Source organism: Lepisma saccharinum, chromosome 4 (assembly GCF_977018435.1).
Source record: "Lepisma saccharinum chromosome 4, izLepSacc3.1, whole genome shotgun sequence".
NCBI classification, from domain to species: domain Eukaryota; kingdom Metazoa; phylum Arthropoda; class Insecta; order Zygentoma; family Lepismatidae; genus Lepisma; species Lepisma saccharinum.
In genome coordinates this window covers 53,659,109-53,684,764 of record NC_139232.1, presented here as the reverse complement: position 1 = coordinate 53,684,764, position 25,656 = coordinate 53,659,109, and the positions used below count along the sequence as shown (strand labels likewise).

At 38.5% G+C, this 25,656-nt stretch overlaps 1 protein-coding gene across 1 annotated transcript in view; it reads left to right on the top strand.

Moving 5' to 3' along the window:
* The window catches only part of LOC145986471 (uncharacterized), a 169,043-nt gene that overhangs the window by 67,212 nt on the left and 76,175 nt on the right, over positions 1 to 25,656 (top strand). The window contains exons 2-3 of the mRNA XM_083120518.1: positions 12,321 to 12,530; positions 14,815 to 14,953. Of these exons, the coding sequence (XP_082976644.1) occupies positions 12,321 to 12,530; positions 14,815 to 14,953 (349 nt within the window). The remainder of the gene's footprint in view (positions 1 to 12,320; positions 12,531 to 14,814; positions 14,954 to 25,656) is intronic.

Genomic DNA, 25,656 nt, shown 5'->3' with positions numbered 1-25,656 from the left:
ACAATACTTTCCACAGTGGAATATTACACATTAGCTAACTGTATATTGTAAGTAAGTCTCATGTATACATTCATGCCTTTGCGATGCTTTTTTGTATTTAATGTTCTTTGGTGTGTTTCCAGATTTCTTTACTTATTTTTCTGATACTACCAAATGTTTATTTTCTTTTACCATTAAACAGTTTACCATGTTGCTACTTCCATTAAAACTTCTTTTTAAAACTGTTTTGTAATCATTAAGTCTAAATAGAAAGCTCTATAATCTGAACGGCCTGTTTCACTTAATTACCGAACGTCCGCGAAACCGATCTCCAGTTACGAGGCAAAAAGGCTTATCTGTGGCGTAACTCAAAATATCTCCACTGGAACATGTTTTTCTCACAAGACAAATGGGCGTCTCTGTTTCCAACGGCCAACAAAGCCATTATTACTGATTTGCAAAAATGAAAACACACTCACCAAAAAGGACAGCTCTTTAGCTATCTGTATGCTTCGACACATTTCAATACCCCTGAAAACAAAAGTACAATCAATGATAATGTATGATTACAAACTTTTCAATGCTCTACTGAAAAATCATGAAAACTGAGATACGCCTCTTTGTCTCGGTAGGGACGATATGTACCCAATATGGCCTAAACGTTACTTTTTAATGAAATCTTCCCTGCACCCATGTTATTATTTAGAACTGACTCCAGTTTTCAGTAAACGCCCAGAAATGTTCCCTCATTAGTTTTGCCTTTCTGACTTTGTATACCATTAGCGCAGACAAGTGTTATGGCTCTTGTATGTGCCATTAGAAACAATCGCAAACTTTAAGTAGGTCATATTGAGTTCAGGTATCTTATATTTCCTGCGGTACCCTTTTATATTATGTCAGATTTCTTCTTCATCTTAAAACAAGACGTCTCATACGAGACAATACTTGTCTCCCGTTACGATATCCTACATCTAATTCTCTAACAGTTGCAATAATTTGCCTCATATTGTTATTATATTTTAGAAATATGAAACAAAGAGTTTCATAATTATGCACTTAAAGAAGTCTAGAAACTTAGTTACTGATCATAATACCTTGTTAGATCTTCAATTTGATACTTATTAGTGTTCTATATTATTTACACTGTCCGTGGTCGTAGTGTTATTGCAAAATTAATGGCTTATGATTGATAGATTGATTGATTTGGTTTATTTTAGCCACTTTTGGCTAATCTTCAAGATGAGGATGAGTAATGTTATGATGAAATTGATGAAGGGACACTCACAAAGTACACCCATAGCCAGGATACGAACCCGGGACCCACGGCGTCCTAGCGCGCAGTGCTAACCACTCCGCCACTGAGGTCGGCGACAATGGCTTATGACATGTGTTATGTGTTGTATAAATTTATGCAACAAATCTCCGAGTCCAACTCACCCAATGGTTTTCCAAAGCTGGCGCCAGTGTTCTCTTATTAATTTCAAGGAACAACTATTAACGCGACTCGGTTGTTTCCATTAAAAATACCGATCTTTTTGTTGATCTCGGTAAACATACTGTTCTCTGTCCATTCTCAAGCAAGAAAACTGATCTAATCATAGTTTTGTGTAAATTAAACCATGATACATATGCTTCTCATTCTCAACACAAGTAAACTCGTAAATGTCACGGTGAAAGAATACGTTGAGAAATGTGCAATTCAGAGACTACTGAACGTGTTCCTTTTTTTGCTAAAAACAACTACTAACATGTCGCGAAGAACTATTTTCTACCTTCCTGGAATCGTTTTCCTACGCAGTGGTGTCAAGAGGCGCCATATAATATAAAACAAGTCTGTTGATCAGCTCCTGCATCATAAACATGAGAAGCAAAAGGAAAGAAGGTCTGCTCTTACGTCATACCGTCCTCATGATATTCATTTGTCGACTTTTTGGTATTTATTTCCGCGCATGTGAGGAGGATTTATGCGTTGAATCCCGCACCGGACGTATTCGGCCGCCCGCCCCGAATATTTCTTCGCGTGATCTCTAGGCATCTCACGTGCTCCTTTGTACGTACCTTGCTGGCTGCTGCCGCTTAGAGAGCGTTCCTAATAACAACAGACGCCAAGTAAGGTTCCAGAAAGAACAGTGGCGCCAGAAAAAATATATGTTGTGGTAATAATTATGCCCCTTTTTTAGTGATAGTCAAGAAACTTTTTGTTAAGATGACAGGGATCCCGGGTTCGAATCCCATCATGGGTGTCTTTGTGAGTGTCCCTTCATCAATTTTATCACATCATTAATCATTCTTATCGTCGCGATTAGCCAAAAGTGACAGAAAAGTGAAGCCAAATAACAAATAATCAACCTCCGCAACCCTTAGCGTAGCCATTCTGGATACAACGTTTCCATCTTGAGAGACGAATACGGGCCTCACTAGCACGGATGGAAGATAAAACTGGTTGAAAAATTGAGTACCTGCCATTGGCAGCTCTTATGATGAGTTCAGGACGAATGGTTTAATCAACAATTTTAGATTATGTGAAATCATACAGCTTTGCACTAATAGAAGTACATAGGTGATCCTGTAAGTAAGTCACAAAAATTAAGTCATTATTAAAAATGCCTGCCTGTGGTATATAAAAACAATGGTCTCATTCAGTGACGCAACCACAGGGGGGGTAGGTGGGGCATTAATTCATCCCCAGGTGCCGCAACCTTGGACGGAAATCAATTTTAGCCGGACAAGAAGGGGCCAACGTTGAAGTAAAAAAAAAAAAGCAAGACTAGCAGAATCTAAGAGCAGCAGGACAAAAGCATACTCAAGATGGAATTAGTTTACACGTATTTCTTAAGTTTTGTCTTCCAGACGGGCAAGGGTACCTGCAGGGAGGCACAAAGGGGCAAATGGCCCCCTGGATTTCAAATTGTATACAAATAAAAATGCATTTCGTTAAATTTTCTTTCTCGCTTGGATAGCATTATCTTCTTTTCTTACAGTCTCGTCAAGTTCAGAGCCGTAGCTAGGGGACGACGGTACGATCAAAAAAAAAAAAAAAAAAAAATGTAAAAGAGAATGCCTTGGCGCCCAGTGAAATTATTTTCGCCCCATTAAATAAATGTTATTTTGAGTTTGCAAAAATTTGGATCTAAAAATGTTCTGGCTCGCGTTATGATTTTTTTCCTGTAATGCATTGTACATTACGAGAGAGAGAAGCAAGACCAAGTATGCACTTCAGACTGTTGCTGCTAAACAATTTTCTCTTAAATGCATGAACAAATTGTTTGGAGGAAAAGGAGCGCGCACATTTCTGAGACAATTTATATCATTTTTGCTTTTGGTTTGTTATGAGACGGATAATTTGAATATGTAATGTGCATAAATACGTATTATGTTATTTATGTCTTAAAGAAACTTTGATTACGTGCAAAATTTCGTGTTAACATGTTGCATATGTTGTTTTTTATTTTACGTCATTCCATGTTGCATATGAAAACATATGTTGCACATGAAAGTTATATATGTCATATGTACGAAAATAACTATATTCGTCATGCATTTTCTGTCTTTCAAAAGTATAGTTTGTGTACTTATTTTCTAGTGCTAGCTAATGTGAAATTGAACGTGTTGAAAAAAGATTTCAAATTGTTTGTTCCAACACAAATACTTTACCACCGATTTCTAACCCCTTCTTGCATGATTTACGAGGATAATAATGTCTTTGTACTACTACTATTATTACCAATACTACTATACTACTGGTACCACCACCACCACCACCAATAATAATAATAATAATGCTATTATTATTATTATTAATATTATTATTGGCACGTTTATCCTGGTACTTGCCCCCAACCCCGACAAAAAATTGTGATTGCGCCTCTGGTCTCACTTCAATATCTAACATTCAGCTCTCTATATGACGGTATGGCATGTGACAAGTAACATGTGAACATAGGTTTTGGAAAGGGTGTGCTGAATGGGATGCGGAAGAAAATTAAGGGGTGCGCAAGCACCCATTCGCACCTCCTTGGCGCCGCCCCTGCTTCCCTTCGCCAGATGGTTCTGTAAGTCGAAAAATCACACGTACTCGCTTGTGGTTCGCTAGCTGTTCCTTCCCAGCATATAGGTAGACCTTGGTTGCAGCCCGTTTCTCTTGAACGCACTGAGCACGTGTATACGTGCGTGCGCGTGCCTTTCTCTTCCTCATATACGCTTCCAATGATCACCGATAACTAAAATCATGGCTTATCCCGAAGTGCCGAAGGTTCGTAAAATACGATTCCTTTTACAGCGTTACCGAAGTGCTTTTCCTGTAGCAGGGGGCAGCACCGGAATATAGCTTCCTTTCCTTGGACGAAAGCGGACCTTGACCTGTTATTCATGACGCCATAACTCAACGGAATGCTCTCCATGACTTTTCACTCGAATTTTCTATTGTGTTCGCTTCAACAGCCTTTTAGTCCTGCCTACTTAATGACAGGAAGTGAATGCCTGCCGAAATCAACATTTGAAGACTAAAATTGGTAAACGCTGTAAGTGCCACAATAATTCAAACACCGTTTTCCACGTTAAACTGTGAAATGTGCCATGCTTTATAATGTGGTAAACGTGAAATGTGGCTGATAGCCCTCTAAGTAGTTCAAAGGGCGTGTAAAGAGGGCTGATGTGCTTAATGATGCGATTTCCCAACACTTTCGCTTTTGGCACTTACAACGTTTACCACTTTTAGTCCTCATTTGCTCTCCAGGATCAGATATCATATCGAATGTTCTGTGGATATTCAACAGATTATAGATTATCATTAGAAAACTAATTGGACATGTTTTGTGCGTTTAAAGCTAGATATGTAACCACAGTTCATCTTATTATTTTTTTAAATATGGTTCTCCATCTGCACATAACAATTAACGTACGTATCTTATAAATTTTCCCCGTCCACCTTGTCTTTACCCAGAGCGAGACAAATAGTTACACAATTGAACAAGAAGATTCGTCTACGGACAAGGACGTTTTTAGGGGAGGGGGTCCAGGGGGTCCGGACCCCCACCGAAAGACTAATCAAGTACTAAAATTATGTAATAAAAATATATTAGTTTAGCCTTTGTTGTATAATTTCCTCTGAACTTATTGGAAGACAAAGATTATATTGGGATCATAGGGCTTTGAAGAACAGTAAGGATGTATTTTGGGGGTCCGGACCACCCCCCCCCCCCCTTTATATCCGAAAGACTTATTAAGTACAAAAATTAAATGAAAATATACTCGTTAGCATTTGTGGTATAATTTCCTCTGAACTTATTGGAAAACAAGGATAATATTTGGATCATACGGCTTCAAAGAACAAGAAGGACATATTTAGGGGGTTCGGACGGGGAGTACTTACCAAGTACTAAAATTAAGTAATGATAATATTAACATTTGTTGCATAATCTATGGTTATTAATTTCCTCTAAACTTTTTAGAAGGCAAGGATTATATTGGGATCATAACGGATTTGAATGGAATTACAAAAAAGAATTATGTACACTACTACTCAAAATAATATGCATAAATATTAATCAGAAACTTACTTTTTCCAACTACATGTAACATCATTTTTGATATTTAATAAATATTAAATTTTTCATCTATTTGACATTAATTTCATTGCCAGGGCACTTGTTTTTATGTAAAATATTCCCGTCTTAACTACAGGTAAGCTACGCAATGAATATGCGCTGTTAAATCTCTATTCACAGTATTTTTACCTATCCGTGTAATAATAATATAATATTAATATATGTATTGTAATTAGCATTACTTTGATTTAATATAATTATTTTAATTTAAACATAACATTGTTGTTGTTATTATTATTATTATTACTACTATTATTGTTATTATTCCTGAGACACTTGGTTCGGACCCCCCCCCAAACATATTTCTAGATACGTGCCTGTCTACGGAATGAGTTCATTGCTTGATTATTTAGTTTATTTTACACCGTTTTTCTGCTACTTTTGGCTAATCGCGAAGATGTGGATGAATGATCACATGATGAAATTGATGAAGGGACACTAGAAAAGAAAATCACGCCCAGGCCAGGATTCCAACCCGAGACGGGTATCACTTTCATTTTAATTTCATTTTATATTTATTACATAATTAATATTTTACCATTACTTTATTTTTCATTTATCTTTTCAATTTTTTTTATTGTATATAATCAATTGTAAAGAAAACAATGACCGTTACAATTAATGGTTAAGTGGAAGAGAAGGAGTTAACGCCATGTGAACAAAGTCGTAAATAAATTAGAAAAAATAACAGATTTTCTCCGCAGTCTGTGTGTGGCCTCCCCGGTGGCGTAACGTCGTCGCCTTGTAATCAAGGGATCCTGGGTTCGATACCCGGTGGAGACACATAGTGGTTCGGATCGCACTTTGAACTGTAGGTCCAGTCCCGATTAGCCTATATGTGCATAAAGTGAACTTAAAACAATAAATCAAATCAAATCCATGGCCTGTGATTTATGTATTGCTAACAAGTGTTCTCAAACTGTTCGGAAACTAAATTTAAGCTTCGTACAATTTAACTGTTGGTCATTTATAGACTTTAGTTCAATTCTTGGATAATTTAACTGTGACTTCCCGTTTCGCTAACAGCTTATCAGCATAAAGGAATTAAGTAACAGGTGTCCGACATTTTAGACGAAACGTCCTAATCCGTTCTAAAAGGAATATTTTTAAATTAAGAAAATTCTGGTCAGTAAGAAGTAACTGTTTACTTTGTTTTCTATACTAATATAATTGTTACATTTGTTTGACGTACCAAAATCTCAAGTTTCATAACCAAACAAAGGAATCCAGTTCCACCTCACTAAATATTCTCATTTGCTTGGAACTTATACAACTTATTTTGAATTCTAACCAGTTGTTAGAATCTTTAGTTAGAGGACCAACTTTGTAGGTTCGACCACCGACAAAAATAAACGAACCTGAAGACGGGAGGAGAGGTGCTCGGTCAAAACGTAGTGTTAGAAGAAGTATAAGCACTGGCGGCGATTTGGTTCCAAAACTGGATGGCGGGGGGAAAGGTGCCAAAATTTAAGGGGGACAAGGACAATTTATTTTCCCTCGGTACATAAGGTTTACCATACTGTAGGGGCAAAAATTAGGGGGCAACTGCCCCCCCACGCCTCCTTAATCGTCGCCACTGAGTGAAATTAAAAAAGCACTAGACAACGGATAATAACCAATAAACTTTGCATGCTAATTAAGAACAATTGTCACTAACATTCAGAAAATTAACACACACATAAACATCCTTATTATGTTATGGTGCTATCATTAAAAAAAAAACTATATTTATTACCAGTTACTGAACTGAATTTCCCTCATTTAAAGACATTATCCTGGACTTGGCGAAACGGCAATAAATCATGTTATGTTGTGCTGATAAACCGTTAGGTGAAACGGGATTAGGCGAAACGGGAATACACGAATTTAAAAAATCCATTTCTCTCATGGTTTCAATGAAAATTCATCATTTTATACAATAATAATCAGAAACATAGATGAAGCGGACATTTACGTAGAAGAAGATCCTGATATTCAATTATTTGTAATCTCATTTCTAGTTGTTGCTCTACTGTTCTCTAAGAGGAACGAAGGAAGCAAGGAAGCGGTATTATTAATGTATATTGAATTTTTGTATATTCCAATGAGGATGAACGAACGGTAAAGCTAAGCGTTTGTCAGGAACTTTTTGATCGCTTAGTACAAGTCGTAAAGGTATCTACGAAGAAGAAGATGAACAAATGAAGAAACACAACTTGTGAAGGCGAGACACGGACATTGGCATCTTCAAAGGACTCCCCCGCTGAGAGACCGCGGTCAGTCGGCGCTCGGTCCTGTCAAACTTTTCGTCCGGCTAAAGAGAAATGCGATGCGGAGTACAGAGTGAAAGTTGGACAGCAAGGGCGACGACGTTCAGGCGCCACACGAAGGTTGCCGAAGATAGACGAAGGCCATTCTCGTGTCCTGTTGACCGAGAATTACTTCAGATGTTGAGATGAGATGATTGATCAGGCAACGAAACAACTGCCCCCTAGTGATCTAATGCGGCAGGAAACAGAACGCTATCCTTGAACTTAGACCGACCCGCAAGCGAAGATGAGAGTGTCCGATGCAACCGACAGTTTTTCTTTCTTTCCCGCTTTGAAGTGAAATTAATTGGAAAAGCTGCTGCGAAAGAGAAGGAAATTTCCACAGGTTTCAATTGACAAGTTGGTCACGGAACGGACATTAGTTTTCCGTCAGTTACTGGAAGCTTTGTGCGTCAATAGATGTCGCTGTTCAACTCTTGTTGCTCTAAATGGACGCCCAGGAGCTTTGTAAACGGATTGGGAATTTTCCTTCTTTACATTCTTACATATATATTTGGACATGTTATTCACACATGTCTGCGCATGGAACAAGGCGACGCATTCATTCTCTTCTACTATAATTGTTCCACTTCTAAAATGTACTTATTCAAAATAAAATTTTAAGTTTTCCTGAAGTAATGAATGTTCCAGACGTATACACTTGCGAATCTGCACCACACGGCCTGTATGATCCACTCTTTTAAATGTTTATATGTGTGTAGAAATTCCTAATAAATAACCGATATACAGTCGACCAACCAAAAATGTGAAATAGCTGAAGGTTTCTATGAAAGATAGAGGTGGAAACTATTCCTGTGATTTTTAAGTAATAGTTATCGACAACTAGTTAAAAAAAACCACGGTAAACAGTATAATGTTATTATAACAGTATAATCCTCTTTATGTTCTCATTTCGAAAAGTTACGCAAAGTAGATAATTTGAAGTTGAAACGTTTCCGGTTTCGGATTAAAGGCCTCTATCGGGGTCATCTATTCTGCGGAGTCTCATAGACCAGTTTCATATTTCTGTCTAGTTCTAAAGGTTCCACACGAAGAAAGTTAATGTAAATTTCCGCTTAATTAATTCTCTAGGGCAGTTGTTCTCAACCTTTTTTCAGTGACAATCAATCAAAATTAACCTTTTTCAGTCCAGGACCCACCTTGAAGGATATTACATTTCACGGGATGCATACGCATGGACGCCGGCAGAATTACTTGGGGGGGGGGGTGCACTCAGTTTATAATCATATTTTTGCTAACATCCTCTTTTATAACAACACGGGTTGAATTTAAATTGTTAAAACAAAATATATTAGTAATTTAAATTTAATAGGTTTTTAAGACACAGTAAATAAATTTTTGAGCCCAACTACGCGACCCATCAAACGCCCCCTCGGGACCCATAGGTTGAGAAACGACGCTCTAGGGGCTTATTTTTAATACGTAGGTTGAAATTTTAATAGTGACCACAATGCTGTAGAAAGGCAATGCAACACAACCAGATAATGTCACTTAGCCAACATTTTGTTTACATAACTAAGAGTAAACGAGCTCTCCATCCCCAATCTACACAATCTACAGATCCCCATCCCCAATTTGTTGAAATTGAGAGCATCAAAATAAGAACTGAAGAATCAAACTTCAAGAAATGAATCATGACTGTCATTTTCTCTGGCGTTTACTTAATCCTTCGAAGAAAATGTTTGGATCTTTATAACACAGATCATAGGTGTTCCTCTCTCTTCGTTCCTTAATTTGCTTTCCTTCTACTTTGGTTATTTTACATCGCTTTTCTACTTATTGGATTAATCGCGACGATGAAGATGAATGATGAACCAATGAAATGTGTGACAGGACCGACAGATGCCTTAGCCAGGCTTCGAATGTGGAACCTTTGATTACCCTGACCACTCAACCACGGATACTGGTTGCTCTTTAACTTGTGCCAGCCTTGATCCTTACATTTACAATGGGATAACACTTCGAAATTTTGAGAAAAAGAAAAAGAAAAATGGGTCTGTGTTTAATCCCCATTAGAGACAAAGCAAAGAAGTGTGTCACGTAAAAGTGACAAAAGTATCCTCCATCCTCTTCTATCATAACAGTTAATCTGCTCAATAATGAACAAAAAGTATATAATAAACAAAAACAAGTTTTAACGCTCCCTTTATGTCATCAACAAACAATTCATACGGCCGGAGATTGGACTTGATGACAGCATCGAGTCCAGGAAGAACCACAATGTCTGCTGCAGAGGACGATGGGTAATTGTGAACAAAGAAACAATGCAAGGACCGCTTAGCGGTGAACGGTGCTTTCATCTCAAGGTTACTGCAATTAATTGAACAGCCCCTTACTTTCTTTCCGTGAAAGATTAATGTTCAATCTCGTTGCGAGCAGTGGCGTAGCGTTACTAATATGTTTGGACTTCTTTCCACAAGTACTTTGTTTGGTTAGTTATCTTACTTATTTTTACGGTAGGTCCACAGCGACAATTGGACAGATTAGTGATTTACACATAAAAAAGAATGGAGTGTCTCGGTACTGGAACACACACCGTCAAACATCAGAACATGAAACTACCCAACTAAGTCTACGGCATTCCTTAACCAGAAGGTCTATTGCTGCAGCAATACAAGTCTTCCATCTGTCCTTATCGTGGGAAAGACCAGCCCACTCTTGATCAGTCTCACCAATTGGTTTCTTTGTGTAGTGGTAACTCAGTCGCCTTGTAATCAAAGAGTACTGGGTTCGATTCCAGATGGAGTCTAGCTTTGTTATAGGTGATAAATAAAGAAATAAATAAACGGGTTATTTGCATCAGTTTTTCCAAGATGGGTTCTGTAAATTTTCTGTCCTCTATTTGACTTACCCAACACTTCCTTAGTAATTTACTTTATCTAATAATATCATTGGATAAATAAATTATACAGTTCCGTATCATGTAACCTTTACAATCTACCTGTGGTTTCATCCCGTTTACTTCCAACCTATCCTTCTTAAGATTTTTATTTTCAAAAACTCTTAATTTGCGTTCTTCTTTTTGTGTCCTGGTCCTCTTTTCAGATCCATGCAAGACTACAGGAATACACATCGTAGATCTGTCTACAGAGGCGTCCTCCGAGCTTCACACGCTCAACATAGTATTCGCATCTTCATAATAAACCGTACCAATGAAGAAGAATGGCGCATATTTCTCCATCATGGAGTGCCTTTTAGAAACGAAAACGTAGAAGGAGGAAGACGCACCCGAACACCTACACACAGCCGGCAACTAGGTCACAATGTGTGTGGCTCCGAAAATTCTCGAGTTAATCACTTCATATCACGCTAATTAAAGATGGGAAGGACTGGCTGAAGAAAGTATCCAGTTTGTGAGTTTGGTTGTCCAAGTTCTGTAAGATATGAACTGAATGTTTCCTCTTCTCACGTGTTCTTCCATTAGTACGAGTTGTCATTTACTCTGATCCAGTAGTATGAGACTGACGTCATGTAAGTTACGTGTGTAACTGTTAATCCAATTCATGTATGTTATGTTATTAAATACAGGGTAAGTCGAAAATAATGAAACAACGTTACACAATTATTTTGACGTAACTGTTTGCGATAGAAAAGGCATCAAAATAAGTTTTATTCGCACTTGCCGCTCTCATGCTGCTTTGCCGCTGCTCCGCCAGGATCGCTAGTGTGTCAAAATGGCGAGTGACTAGCAGAAGACATATTATGTGTTGGAGTTGGTGGAGACTGATGCAATCACGATAATGCAAAGACATGCGTGTCTGTAGTTTTCCACCATCTCAGAAGAATGCATGGTTTTCTGATACAGCTGCAGCCCACAACTAGCATGGTGAGTTGATTTTCGTGGCCTTCTTGAGAACACTTCCCTAATTCTGTTCAGCCAGCAGATGGTACACGCGGCCGCTCTTTACACACAGACCTAATCTCTTCAAATGGTTTGTACCAATGGTAGATGTTTTTCGAGATGGTGGTTTACTATCAAAATGCATGCAGAAATGTCTTTCCCCCATTCTGATCGAATAAGTCTTCGCTAGCACGAACACACAATACACCTTCTGCTGTTCACTCGCCATTTTGCCACACTAGCGTTCCTGGCGGGGCAATAGCAAACCAATGTAAGCTCGCCAAAGGGAATAAAACTTCCAGAGTTTCACTTTATGTTGATGCCTTTTTTAAAATTTCTGTCTTAAATAGTTACGTCATAAGAATGTGTAAAGTTGTTTCGTTCTTTTTTACTTACCCTATATACTTATTACATCATTTGATATAATCGAAATACTACAACTACCGCTTGGGATGAAACAACTACTGCTACTTTTCATAAAATCTGGCTGTCTGGTGAAGTTATATGTTGTTATTATATACGGTTCGCGCAGTTCAAATAGTACAAGCTAAAGTATTAAAAAAGGAAATTTTCTTTTTCTTTCAGGGGTCTCTTTGCTTCTGTTCGCCGCTGCAGATCCACAACATCCGGAGAGCAGTTCGCAGCCAAATTCTCCAGCAGAGTCCGCTACGGAGAGGACTGTAGTGCGGAGATTTACCATGAGATCATGCTCCTCTCAATCTGCTCCTCATCCCGAATTGTTCGACTCCACGACGCATTCGAAACTCCGAGTGAAATCATTCTTGTACTGGAATAGTGAGTATAACTTTTGTAAAGTCTTTATTTTTAGTAATAAGAAAGTTTGATAAAGTCAATTGTACGCAAGGTTGAGCAAATCTGAGCTTAAAGTGCCATCCGAACTCTTTTTCCGCCTGCATGCTGGCAACCCAACCCAACATTTGATCGTATCTGTGACGTCGTATCCTGCGGCGAAACAGCGCACGGCAGTGTTGCAAGGAACACACAAATTTTGTCAGAAATGACAAACTACCAACCACATTAATAAAACGAAACGAGAAACGCGTCCAGTAGACCGAACATCATAGCCTACCAGCCAGAAGATCAGCAGTCATCTCAGGGGAAGGGGGATGTGAACCAACGATAAGAGAAATGGTAAAAAAACGTATTCAAAATGAAGCGTCAATATCGGATTTTGTCCCAGCCTACATGTCAAATATCAACAACAATAAATGTTATTGGACCTACAGCTTACATGTGGCTGTTTACGCCCAGCTACATGTCAATTATATTGCAAATCTCGTTGCAAGGTTGATATCTACAGGTTTGTGCTCATATGCCTTGTGGTACTTTTGTGCTGATAACGGAAGTATCCGAGTTTCACGTTGTTACACACGTACAACCACAGTAACAATGTAATGATGAATCAGTAGCGAATATACTGCCCTGTTTACAGTTGCAAACTATTACATGTGTATCCTGTGCGTAGATAAACACAGTCGTCGGAGGGCTTGTTTTACTGCTACTTATATCCCTGTATTTTCAACCATTTTTGTCACTTGCCTCATAATGCCCCGAATATACATTATATCATGTGTTGCTTACCTTTGGAATTTTGAGTTCTTTAATTTCTATTTTGTCATCTGTTCAGTGTGTCACAGATAACTAGTATCAGAAGGACGAAGTGGATAGACTAAATTGTAGATGCCAAGTAGGTAACTAGATTTCCAAATATTTGACATGTAAGCTGAGACAAAATTCGATATGACCACTTCCACTTGAATTCTATTTTCTTTCTACCATTTTTCGTATCGTTTGTTTACTTCCTGTTAAGTTACAGAATGTGTTTGCTCGTTTTGTTTTACGGTACATAATGTGGCTGAATGTAGCGATGTCATTTTTCACAGAATATGTGTGTTCCTGGCAACCCTGGAACGCATCGCTTCACGACGGGATATGACGTCACAAATGCAATAAAATGTTGTGTGTGGTTGCCAGCATTCAGGCGGAGAAACGGGCTTTTTTTAAACGACTGTAGCGCCGAAATGATGCACCAACGAAAAAAATGTTACTGAGAAAAGTTGTTTGTTTCGATGTCCTCTATACGAATCTGTGGTCCGTGGGCGCTATTAAAATGACACCCTGTATATGTATATGCATTCCCGCCTGAGGTAGGAGTGAATTTGGTTGGAAATGTGTAATGTTCGAATTCAATTTTGGTTATTTTTACGTTGCTTTTTCACTTCTTGGATTATCGCCACGAAGAGGATGAAGGATAACTTAATAAAATGGGGTTAGAACCTGGGTCGTCTGGCTTCACAGTACGTTACACTGACCACTCATACATGTAGAGAGGTGTGTGTGTGTGTGTGTGTGTGTGTGTGTATACATGTGTGGTGTATACATGCATATACATTTAGTCCCACTCATAGAACTCGGGGTCCTATTGTCGGAGCCAAGCCCTTACTTCGTGCTGCACAACATCATCCGAGTGAAACCGGTGTCCTGTGAGATGCTTCTTCAAAGGAGCGAAAAGAGGTCCGGGTTATAAGTCCGGTCATCTTCCTCCGAATCGCTGTTTGTAGGCGCTGCAATGACGCCGGTTTCACTCGGATGATGGTGTGCAGCACGAAGTAAGGGCTTGGCTCCAACAACAGGCATCATGAACCTGATGCAGCGCTGGGTTTAATGCCTGAACCTGAGAGGAGACTATGTTGAGAGTGTATGAAGTATTCTTTCACGTGAGCCCGTTTGTATTCGACCTATAAATACCTATACTTCCTCAACATCAACGTCTTGCCGGGAATTAGAACCTATGGACCCACACATTGTAGATCGCCACCATAAATCACGAAATGGAAAATCCCTCAGAGCACTACGACGCCAGGTAACCCCTAACTGAGCATGGGTTTTCGTGAGTGTTCCGTCATCAATTTCATCATATCATCACTCATCCTCATCGCCGCGACTAGCCAAAAGTGTACAGAAAAGTGACGTAAAATAATCTAATTCAATCAATCGATTTCACTGTAAACTCTGTACTGCAATGCATTAAATTTCTGAAATAAATCATTCATTTCAGCGCACCCGGTGGAGATTTGCAAACAATAATTGACGACAACATGGTACCCTTTGAGGCAGACGTTGTTAAATTTGTCCGCCAACTTGTGGAAGGGCTGGCGTACATCCACGAGAGGAAGGTCGCCCATCTGGATATTAAGGTAAGAAAATTTGTAAGATCCGCCCTGGATCGTTACTTGGTTGATGGGTCTATTGAGCCTCGGCTTCACGCTCAGTAACTCTTCGGAGCTTGAGTCTCCTCGGCTCAAGGTTCGGGTTAATCCGGCTGTTTCAGTTCTCGATTAAAGGTCCGTCGTAATTCTGGGTCAAAGGTTCTGAAACTACTTATATGTAGATCTTGACCGAGATCCTACAAGCAGTCGACAATTCTTCTTTCCACTAGGTTCTGTCGATATCCAGTTAAGTATCCAACTTCCTTTTCTCTCTCCAGCCTCTAACCAGAGAACCGAAGTTTCTTCCGTGACCACAGAATAAGAAAAGGTGTACCCTGACCAGGGATACAAACGTTAATTACTAACAGTCCATCGGCCGATCCCGAATTCCGGCATATATCAAGACAAACACTACTCTCTCAATTGTATCTCCTGACCAGGAGCATAGAGCAGAGAGAATATACGCCTTCTGACCAGAAAATCTAAGTAACTGTCCTAAGATAATCCCAGAATGAACTAATTTCTAAGATCGAAGTGGATGTAAAGGCAGAAGTTCGAGCGTTAAAAAAAAGACGGTTATACGAGATTCGCATTCATCAGATGTTCGAATACAAAAGGCCACGGGCCACGTATCTGATTTCTCGGTGCCGTGATGGATTTACGAGGGCCACTATTTATATTTTGAGCCTTGGCAACACTGATTGAAGTTAGGCGCGATTTGACGTTTGCACGGAATCGTCTGGCATTATTGACCATAACGTACTTCAAATGTTTTGTCAATAGCTTCATTTGTGTTGTTTATGTTGCCTTGGAGATTGCGCGACAACAATAAAATGGAATTAACTCGTGAACATTTTCGTGCGATGATTTTTTACGATTTTCGACGGGATTATCAAGACAAGAGTGCATCGATCAACTTACTTCCACATTTGGCGATGAAGCCCCATCCTTTGCCACTGTGAAACGCTGGTATAACGAATTTAATCGTGGCCGTCAACGCCATTCGCTCACCGACGAGATTCGCGAAGGTCGTCCAAAATCAGTTGTTGTTCAAGAAAACATTGATGCTGTGCAAAACCTAATACTGCAAGATCGTCATGTGACATACTGTGAGATTGAGGCAACCATAGGCATTAGTTCCACCAGCATATATAAAATATTACATGATCATTTAGCTGTGAGAAAGGTATGTTCTCGTTGGATCCCACACAATTTGAGAAAAACTCAAAAAGACGCTCGCGTCAATTGGTGCAAACAAATGCTCAATAAATACAATCGTGGTGCTTCAAAAGACGTATATAAGATTGTAACAGGTGACGAATCATGGATATATACATATGAGCCGGAACGTAAACAGCAGTCGACTGTATGGGTGTTTCAAGATGAACCCAATCCAACAAAAGTTGTTCGCGCTCGAAGCACATCGAAACAAATGGTCGCCTGTTTTTTCGGGAAAACTGGTCATGTGACAACTGTGCCTTTAGAGGAACGTAGAACGGTCAACTCTGAATGGTACACAACAATTTGTTTGCCAGAGGTCTTCGGTCAAATACGGAAAACAAACAAACGCCATCGGATCATTCTTCATCAAGACAATGCCAGCTGTCACACATCTCGTCTAACAACCGACTTTTATGAACAGTCAAAAAATCGAATTGATGGGTCATCCGCCATACAGTCCTGATTTGGCACCCAATGACTTCTTCTTGTTCCCGAATGTCAAGAATAAATTGCGTGGACAACGATTTTTGTCGGCGGAAGACGCCGTTGATGCGTTCAAAAACCATATTATGGAGGTGTCTCAAGAAGATTGGAAAAACTGCTTTGACAAATGGTTCGAACGAATGCAAAAGTGTATTGACCATAAAGGAGAATACTTCGAAAAATAATAAAGCAGTTTTCAATGCCAAATTCCTGTTTTTTCATTGTTAGGCTCAAAATATAAATAGTGACCCTCGTACAAACTTTTATCTTTGCACAAATATTACCTCACAATAAACTACAAATCCATAAGGTATCAATGGGAAACATAATTAATTACATGTATAAATTATCACTTTGACCGTTTTGTGATTTATAAACATGCAATGGAATATTAAACGTTATACACAGTATCTAATTTGACTAGGGAGTATGGCTTCTTGAAACTCCCCTGTCTCCCCGCAACGGCCACGCGATAAGCCAACAAACAAAAAAAAAACACAACTTGTAAAATGTTGAGTAAAATAAAATATACAGGTTTTGTTTTGCGCGGGCATAACTTTATTTTGCGTCCACGTAGCTAAATTCTGAAAGTACTGCCTCGCAGCTAAAGAATCAGGGATTATTATGATATAAATTTAATTACTGTCCGCCAAAGGACACGACAGATATAGAGTGGGAAAGACAGCCTAATCTTTCGTCTTTTTCCCCGTGACAACGTTTTCATAAGATCGTGTCTGCTTGGCTCTTACACAATAGCGATAGCTTTCCTGCATTGTTGTCACCTATAACAACTTCCAGCTCAGCTTGCTGGCAGAAAGAAACAAACTCTTAAGACTTATATTAACACCAGGATGTATAGTTATATACGAGGTGTGTTCCACATCACTAGGTAATCAACCATTAATATATAGAAGTATAGATACAAGAAAAAATATTAAGTTTATATATTGTTGTAACGGGGACACTGCTACACGTTACAATTGTTTGATCATTTTCTGTCATTTGCAGTGATAATGGAAAAGAGAGATTTCATGTGCATATTCGTGTTATTGTTGTCGAAATATGATGATTCTAAGCATTGGCGTTCCCAGGAAAACATTCCCACTTTGTGTTCTGTTGGAAGCAGAGGCAAAAGAGCCTGCGCAGACCAGCGGCTTCCGTGCATCGTACTCCCGCGTGGAGGGGAGGGGCAGAGTGGAGCATGCTTCCTTATGGCCAGAGTTGAACCGATGGAGGGGAAGGTCCGTGAAGAATTTTGGCCGAAGGTTCTTTTCCTTGTAGTCGCTCTATAGTTAAAAAAAACCTTCTTGGTTTCATTGTATGGAACAAATTTTTAAAATATCGCAAGGGGTACGAAATTAATTAAGAGTTCGTACTGAAAAAGTTTGATAGCTTGTGGCTATCTTAATAGCTTAGTTATTAACACTGATGCTCTCTACTCAAGAGGTCCGAGTTAGATTCCCTACAGGGACAAATGTTAACGGTTCAAAATAGGAAGCATTTCGACTTGAAGGTTTAAAAAGCAACAACAACAACAAATAAATAAATAAGAGGGGAGAACACCCGAAAAATGCCCTCCTCTACCCTATACTTTTAGGGGTATGTGCTATTGTCCCTGCGTCTTAAATTATACAGGTACATCACTTACGCGAAATGTTTACCGGATTCCCCCGTTTTTCTTTGTTCTTTAACATTTATTTGCAATTTCCATTTTTTACATGATGGTATGATTTTACATCATACCTGAACGAGGACCAATGATCATTCGGCATCCTGAATAATCACTGTTTGACATAGAAAGTGTGGGTTGAGTTAAAATTTGCATTTAGTCTTGGTTACTGTGTAACCGAGGCTAAAGCTTTAGTGTTACATTTATAATTATTAATCTTTAGGACCAAAAATAAGGTTAATGCGAGTATTGTGGATAAGATATTAAATAAAAGTTACTAGGTTAGGGGTTCAAGGTTGAGATAAAGTTCATATGCAACCTAATTTTTAGAACTGATGAATAACTGTAGTGTCCAGAGGATAGAGCGATCATAACGCCACTAACTCTTAAAGATTCCTTTTCATGAAAAGCACGCGTCTCCTCCTACCAGAAAAGAAAAAAGGGAGCATTATTGCAGCAACATCACACAGAGCAACATCAAAAATATGGGTTTTCTTTGTCCTGTTGGTTGATTTGATAAACGAGCAGTTGGTACACGTGGCACTTTCGGAACGTGTTCAACATACAAGCATGTGTCAAATAGGTGAAAAATCAACTGTCTGCTGCATTTTTTTCTCACAAATGACCGCTCCGCTTCGAATTCGCAAGTGTCACGGAGCAAATATACAACACTTTGCCATCGCATCGACCTTGTCCTCGTCTATCCGTTTCGAGGTTAATGATCACTCACAAACATACAGACTCACTCACACACACAGAGACAAAAAAGAAATCGTATTGAGGTGTTACACAAGAACCGCAATTTATTATACGAAACGCATTTGGAATGTCCTTTCTGATCTTTTCGTACAGATTTTGTCTTCAATGTATTTAAAAATTGAAACATAAAATCAACTTTTAAATTTCTTGAGATACAAATAAATACAATACATACTGAAGCCAGGGGCGTATATTGTAGGCTACCTAGACTAGAGAATTTTAGGTGAAAAGGAACCAACGAATATTATGAGCTGGTATGTTCGGCTCAGTTTCTTTGAAATATGATAACTATTCTTTTCTTTCAACGTACAAAATAATTTAAAATGTCAATTTGGCTTGAGAAAATTGAAGTATTAAAATCTGTGTAAGAACACAGCAAGTTAAAACACAGCCTTAAATATTACAATGAAAATTTTCATATTCCGTAATAACTTCGCCGGTTAGACAATTACATATCAATAATTATAATTTCTCATGTTGCCCTCCATATTTACTCATTCCATTAAACATATATATTTTATTCCTTTCTTGGATCTGTTATTATTATTGTTATTATGTGATTGCTTACTTCAATTTTTAATACGAAACCGTTAACGGGAACAGCGACACCTTCAGCATATATTTTCTCAATTCGTACACCACACTGAGGTGAGATAGCCTACATCTTGATATCAGCATACGCCACTGACTGAAGCAGAATATTGAAATGATTACTACTTGAACACTTCAAATGCTGTAGCGTTTTGAATTGAATGTAACGTACAGAAAAATAAATTGGAGTTCTCTAGGACCCATTAGAGCCGATCGCCGTGGTGGAATGATTAGCACAGCACGCTGCGATGTCAGCACTCCCGGGTTCGAATCACGGATCGGGCATGGGTGTTATTTGTGAGTGTCCATTCATCGATTTCATCATATCATCACTGATGCTCATCAAGCCGAAAGTAGCCGAAAAGCGAAGTAGTAAACCAAATCAATCAGTCAAGAAATCGTTAATAATACACAGCCTGGTAGATAACCAAGATATGTAAAAAATCAAGGCGAAGTGTACAATTCTCAAGTTTGTGTTCCAGTAAAAGGTATAAGTTTCGACATGTTTTTTAAAAAAAATTATAACAACGAAACTTTATCCTTATGTACGAGTACTAAGAATAAACCTGTACCTATAGGTGGAGCCGTCGATAATACAATACAAACAAAAATCCTTAACAAGGAAATGTTTTCACTTACCTACGTTCAATTTTCGATTTTGAGTTTTAAAAGTCCACTTCATGTACAAATAGACTAATGGGGACTGGACCTACAGTTTAAATGTGCTACCACCGGGTATCGAACCAGGGACCCCTTGATTACAAGGCGACGACGTTACCACTACGCCATCGGGAGGCCACCTACGTAGTCAATAGAAGTATTCCTTCCATTACACGAAGTTCCTTCAATACATTTATGTTATAACTACTCTGATATAACTCTTCGTGCCATATCACAAGTCCCCTACGACTCACTTAGGTACTGATGAAGAGAAATAGGTCAAGTTTCTAGTGCAGTCTATGCGTGTGTTTCCACGAAACTTTATCCTTAGTGTACGAGTACTAAGAATAAATCTGTACAGGTGGAGCCGTAGATAATACAAGCATTGAACCATTTTTTTTTTGTTAATATTAATACCCAAATAGGTTAATCGGGGCTACAAGTTTAAAAAATTGGTCCAAACCACTGTGAATTGAACCTGTAACCCATTGAGTACAGCATTGACGTCCACGATACAGCGGAGGTTCTCGAATCTAGGTATTTGCACATGGATATGTGAAAATTATATTGCTTTACCAATTTTGTTGTAAAATTCTTATTCTGCGTACTTACAGCGCAAATCGTTAAAAAAATGAAGTCATAACAGAACAATACACGTGCTGCTAACTTACGGCCTCTATGGTGATATCGTATACTTATTCAATCTGATACTGTATGGCTGTGTGCTATAATGTTACGAGCACAGTAACATCTCTAACACGTATTATTTTAAGAAAAATTCGTATATCTTTCCTTGATGTTCTCTCTACATATTCCTACCTACAGTAAACGTTCTGTAACAACTTCCCAATCCCCATGCTAGTATAAGTTACGCTAGATTAAGCCGATTATACAAGCTCTTCCTATGGCCCACCTACTAGGGACTGACAGAACCCCCGCATTGCGCTATCAGGTAATTTCTGCTGCCACTGCCTTATAAAGTCAGTGCGATGACAAGCAAATTGCTTCTTGAAGCTCGGAACGACTCCAAACATTGCATTCGAGCGAGCACAATTGTGCGAATAAAGGATTACGATCTGCCATTTTAGGTAGCAAAGGCTCGACACTACGATAAGTAAAGATTAAACACACCACAACTAACGCTATGAGCAAAAGAATCAAATCGCATTCGAGGTAAGTTATTGACGTTTTTTGGTGCGTTGTAAATCCAACCTTAATTTGGAAGTTGACTATCCGTAAGTTATATTCCATAAAAACTGTTTAAGTATTCCAAAGCGTCTGGGGCTCGCATTCTTTTGTCCTGTAATATACTGGCAAGCCTGAACACTTTTTAAAATTCCACAATTTAGAACACAAGGAACAAACAAGCGCTGTCGGTTGGTGATACCTTTCTTACCTCCGTACCAAACCTTGGCAGTAAAACACTTGCCTTCAAGTTGTGGAATGAACCGAGCGCCTGGCAACGAATTTGAAGGCCAGTTAAATTATACCTGGGAGAAGGTCGATGGACAGTAGATACAGAAGCAAAGAAGACGATTACAAGTAGTCTACTTTGTCCACTTGCAGGAACTCTTTAGTGGCGATCTTATCAGTAAATGTATGGGCGGAATTTTGCTGTTTTTTTAAGCTTTGTAACGTTCTATCTGTGGATGCCATCATATCTAGAAATGCTACCGTGCAGGTTGTCGATGATTATTTGCAATTCAAAACCAGGCGCCGATATTATTGCCTCAGCTTCTTTTAAGTGTCGTGATATTTCGTTCTGGATGTAGGACTTCATAGTTTGATATGCGTCCATGATTAAAGGAACGCCTCTCCGGCACTATGGGTGATAATGTAAGTAATAAGAAACTTAAACGACTGAGTTAATGGTAGCCAGAGTTAAGGCTTCGATGAAAAAACAAAACATCGTCTGTGTATTTTAATACTACAGTCACGCTTCACGGAAAGTTTCCTCAGATTATTCTACTTGTGGATCTTTCTCAGAATTTGCGAACGAATTTTAATCATTTCCACTTTTGAAATACGAGCCAATGCTGTGTAAAAAAATGTGCCAAGAGGCATAGTAAGAGATCTTTACGATAGCCATGACCTTAACCTTATACGTGTAATGCCCGCTGCATAATCTGCCCCAGTGTGTCCGGCATGGCCATATAAAGAAGTGATAAGGAACCAATAACTCAAACTCTTGCAAAGAAAACGAGGAGGGAGTTACACTTTTAACATTTGATGTATTCAGATCTCTCTAAGAAGGTATTATTCTTAGTGCCTAGCATTCATTGTCGTAACCGTTCCACGAAACCAATTCATTACGTCAGGTTACATTAAGGACCTAAGCATTTTGCGATACATCAACCATACCTATATTTGGCATCTCGGGCTCGTTTTCTGGAATTATCGTATTTGCTTTTCATAAAGAAAAGTGAGATGTCACGAAGAGGATGATTACTGTTGGATCTAACTCGGTAAAAAAAAATGTACAGACTTCATAAATATGCATCACTTAGCCTATAGATCGCTTGACCTTGCATGTGGGACAAGTGCATTACTTACCTTTAAGTATATGGCCCCCTTACATTTCCAAATACGAAAAATTGCTTCTGGAAAAGCTGAATTGGTTCTATCCAATCTACCTGAAAAATAAAATGAGATAAGATATGTAATGGAGACTCAATGGGATACAAGGACGTTAGAAACATTATGTATGAATTGTATGTACAAATATACATATAATAAATAGCATATAGACCCTTCAATAAATATAGAACAAGACAAACAATAGGTGTAAGAATTTCTAATAACAGATACAACTAATAGAAAATCTATACATATTGCGTATAGGCCCACTATATATAGATATTCTACATTGTTCAAAAGTAAATTATATATTATCTTTAAGCACAGATACATATTATACAATTGCTTCACCATCTGTTGGGAAAGACTGAAATTAAGAACAACCAAATCCACACCGAGAATTATGCTTGATTTAGTAACTATTCCGTTTGGCCTTTGTTGAAGATTATAATCTGATTTGTATTTTTTACGTCGCTTTTCTGCCTCTACAGGCTAATCGCGACAATGGAGATGCACGATGATTAGACGAAAAGAGAACACTCGTGTCTAGGCCAGAACTCGAATCTCCAGTGGTGATATCCCGAGTTGACGACTGAAAATTGTCAATTTTATTCACAATGTACTCTTACCTATTTCTATGATTTACTACATCCTGTCTCGCTAGTTATCTAGTACAGTACGAGTTCATCGGGTATTTTTGCTAGCCCCACTGTTGAATCAGTCAATGCCAATCCAAGATTACTATTAAATTATCCGTTCAACTTAATAGCAGAGCAATAAAAGTTTCGCGTACAGGTCTATAGTGCACAATGGGTGCATTTTTATCAACCTTCACAATGAATGACTTCACTTCTTTCTTCTGAGAGCACCAACAAATCAAACAACAATATTTTCCCTTGCTTGGCATATACAATGGCTGCTCATCCTCATGATAACAAAGAGGAAACCATTTACTTTATTAACAGATCCAAATTAATTGAGAGTCCCGCCGCGCGTTTCTCAGAACTCATAACAAAGTTGTCTGACGGGTGTCCGCAGGGGGCGTTGCTGAAGAATGGCTGATGGTTGGAAGTAATTGTGGTTGACATGCATGCGCACTTTAAAGCGAAAGCATGCAACAGACTGACAGTCACGAACACAACACTGCTTTTTTTCTGCACCTCACCGAACTTCTTGGCCTTCTCACCAAAGAGAAAAAAAGATATGATTTTCATTAAGCGTGTTGGTGATGAAACATTTAATCAGCAACTGTTGTATGCCCGATTGAGCATTTTATCAAGATTGATCCGAGGTAGAAAAAAAAAAACAACAGACAATCTGAACCTTAAAGGAAATTAATATTTGACGTGTAGAAGGCACATGTCATTAAAGACCAACGGCAAGTAAAAAATAACTTGAATGGGAGCTTCTGTTGATCACTTACAACAAGACAAAAACTAAGAACTCTCTAAGTATAACACACAAACACTTCTGTATAATTGATAAAAATAAACTATGGGCGATGCTCTTATGCAAGTCAGTCTTACAAGACCCATGTGAGTAAAATATGGAACACTTTAGAAAATGTAATACAATTTTCACCTTGATACTCATAGGGCATTGAAAAGTATTGACGTGTTTCTTAAACTCCATGAAAGAAACCTTTCCAAATATTACATGCCACAGGCGTATAACTTACTAGAAAATGTTTGCCTACTTCTTACTTGCACTTCAAAACAATAAAATCTGAGAATGTGTTACCTTCCTTAACGCACAGCACAGGTTTAATTACATAAATAATTAACTACAACTTATGAATCTCTGTGTATATATACAGGGTGTTCATAAAAGTCCCGGTACCATTACAAAAGTACATGCTTGAACAGTACCTTCTTCCTCAGTTGGAGGAATTCCAGCCAACCATAATTTTTCAAGATGGGGCACCCCCTCGTTGGTCCAAGGATGTTTGATGTCTTCTGGATAAGCATTTCCCTGGCAGGTGGATAGGCCATGATGGACCTTTCCCTGGCCACCGCGCTCTCCTGATATCACACCCTTGGATTTCTTCGTCTGGGGGTATGTCAAAGATTGTGTTTACCCCACTCCTGTTCCAGATGTTGGTACTCTCCAAAGAAGAATAACAGAGAGTATCCTAACTGTTACTGGTGATATGCTGGGGCGTGTATGGACAGAAGTGGATTGCCGCCTTGATGTTCTGAGAGCAACTACAGGGGCGCGCATTGAGGTGTATGGCATATAAAAGTGGAGAGTTGTAGCTTATTTTGCAATCAACAGCATTGTTCTATTGCATGTAGTTTCCGAGCTATGTTTTTTTGGTAATAGTACCGGGACTTTATGAACACCCTGTGTATATATAAGATTTAACTCATATTTTGGAAATGTTAGAAATAAAATAGTAGGGAATTTAAAATTGAAATTTTGCATTATTTGTTCAATTCTCGTAAATTGTACTAATTACAGTGTTTGAAATATTAACTATGTAATTTATTAAACTGGTTTGGAGTATGCTGCTGCCTTTGCGAGAAATTTAGATAACTATTTAGAAAAATGAATAGTGGTATAATGAAACAGGAGTACAATATATTTTGTTTTCTATTTTCATTTTCAATTCAATGATATTATATAAAAGTTTGAATTCATCTCGATGGCTGAGAGCGCTGAGTGTTCGATTGAGATTAATAGTCTTCCGAAGGTTAACGGATGACCAAGACTTGGGTGTCATTTCTGACCA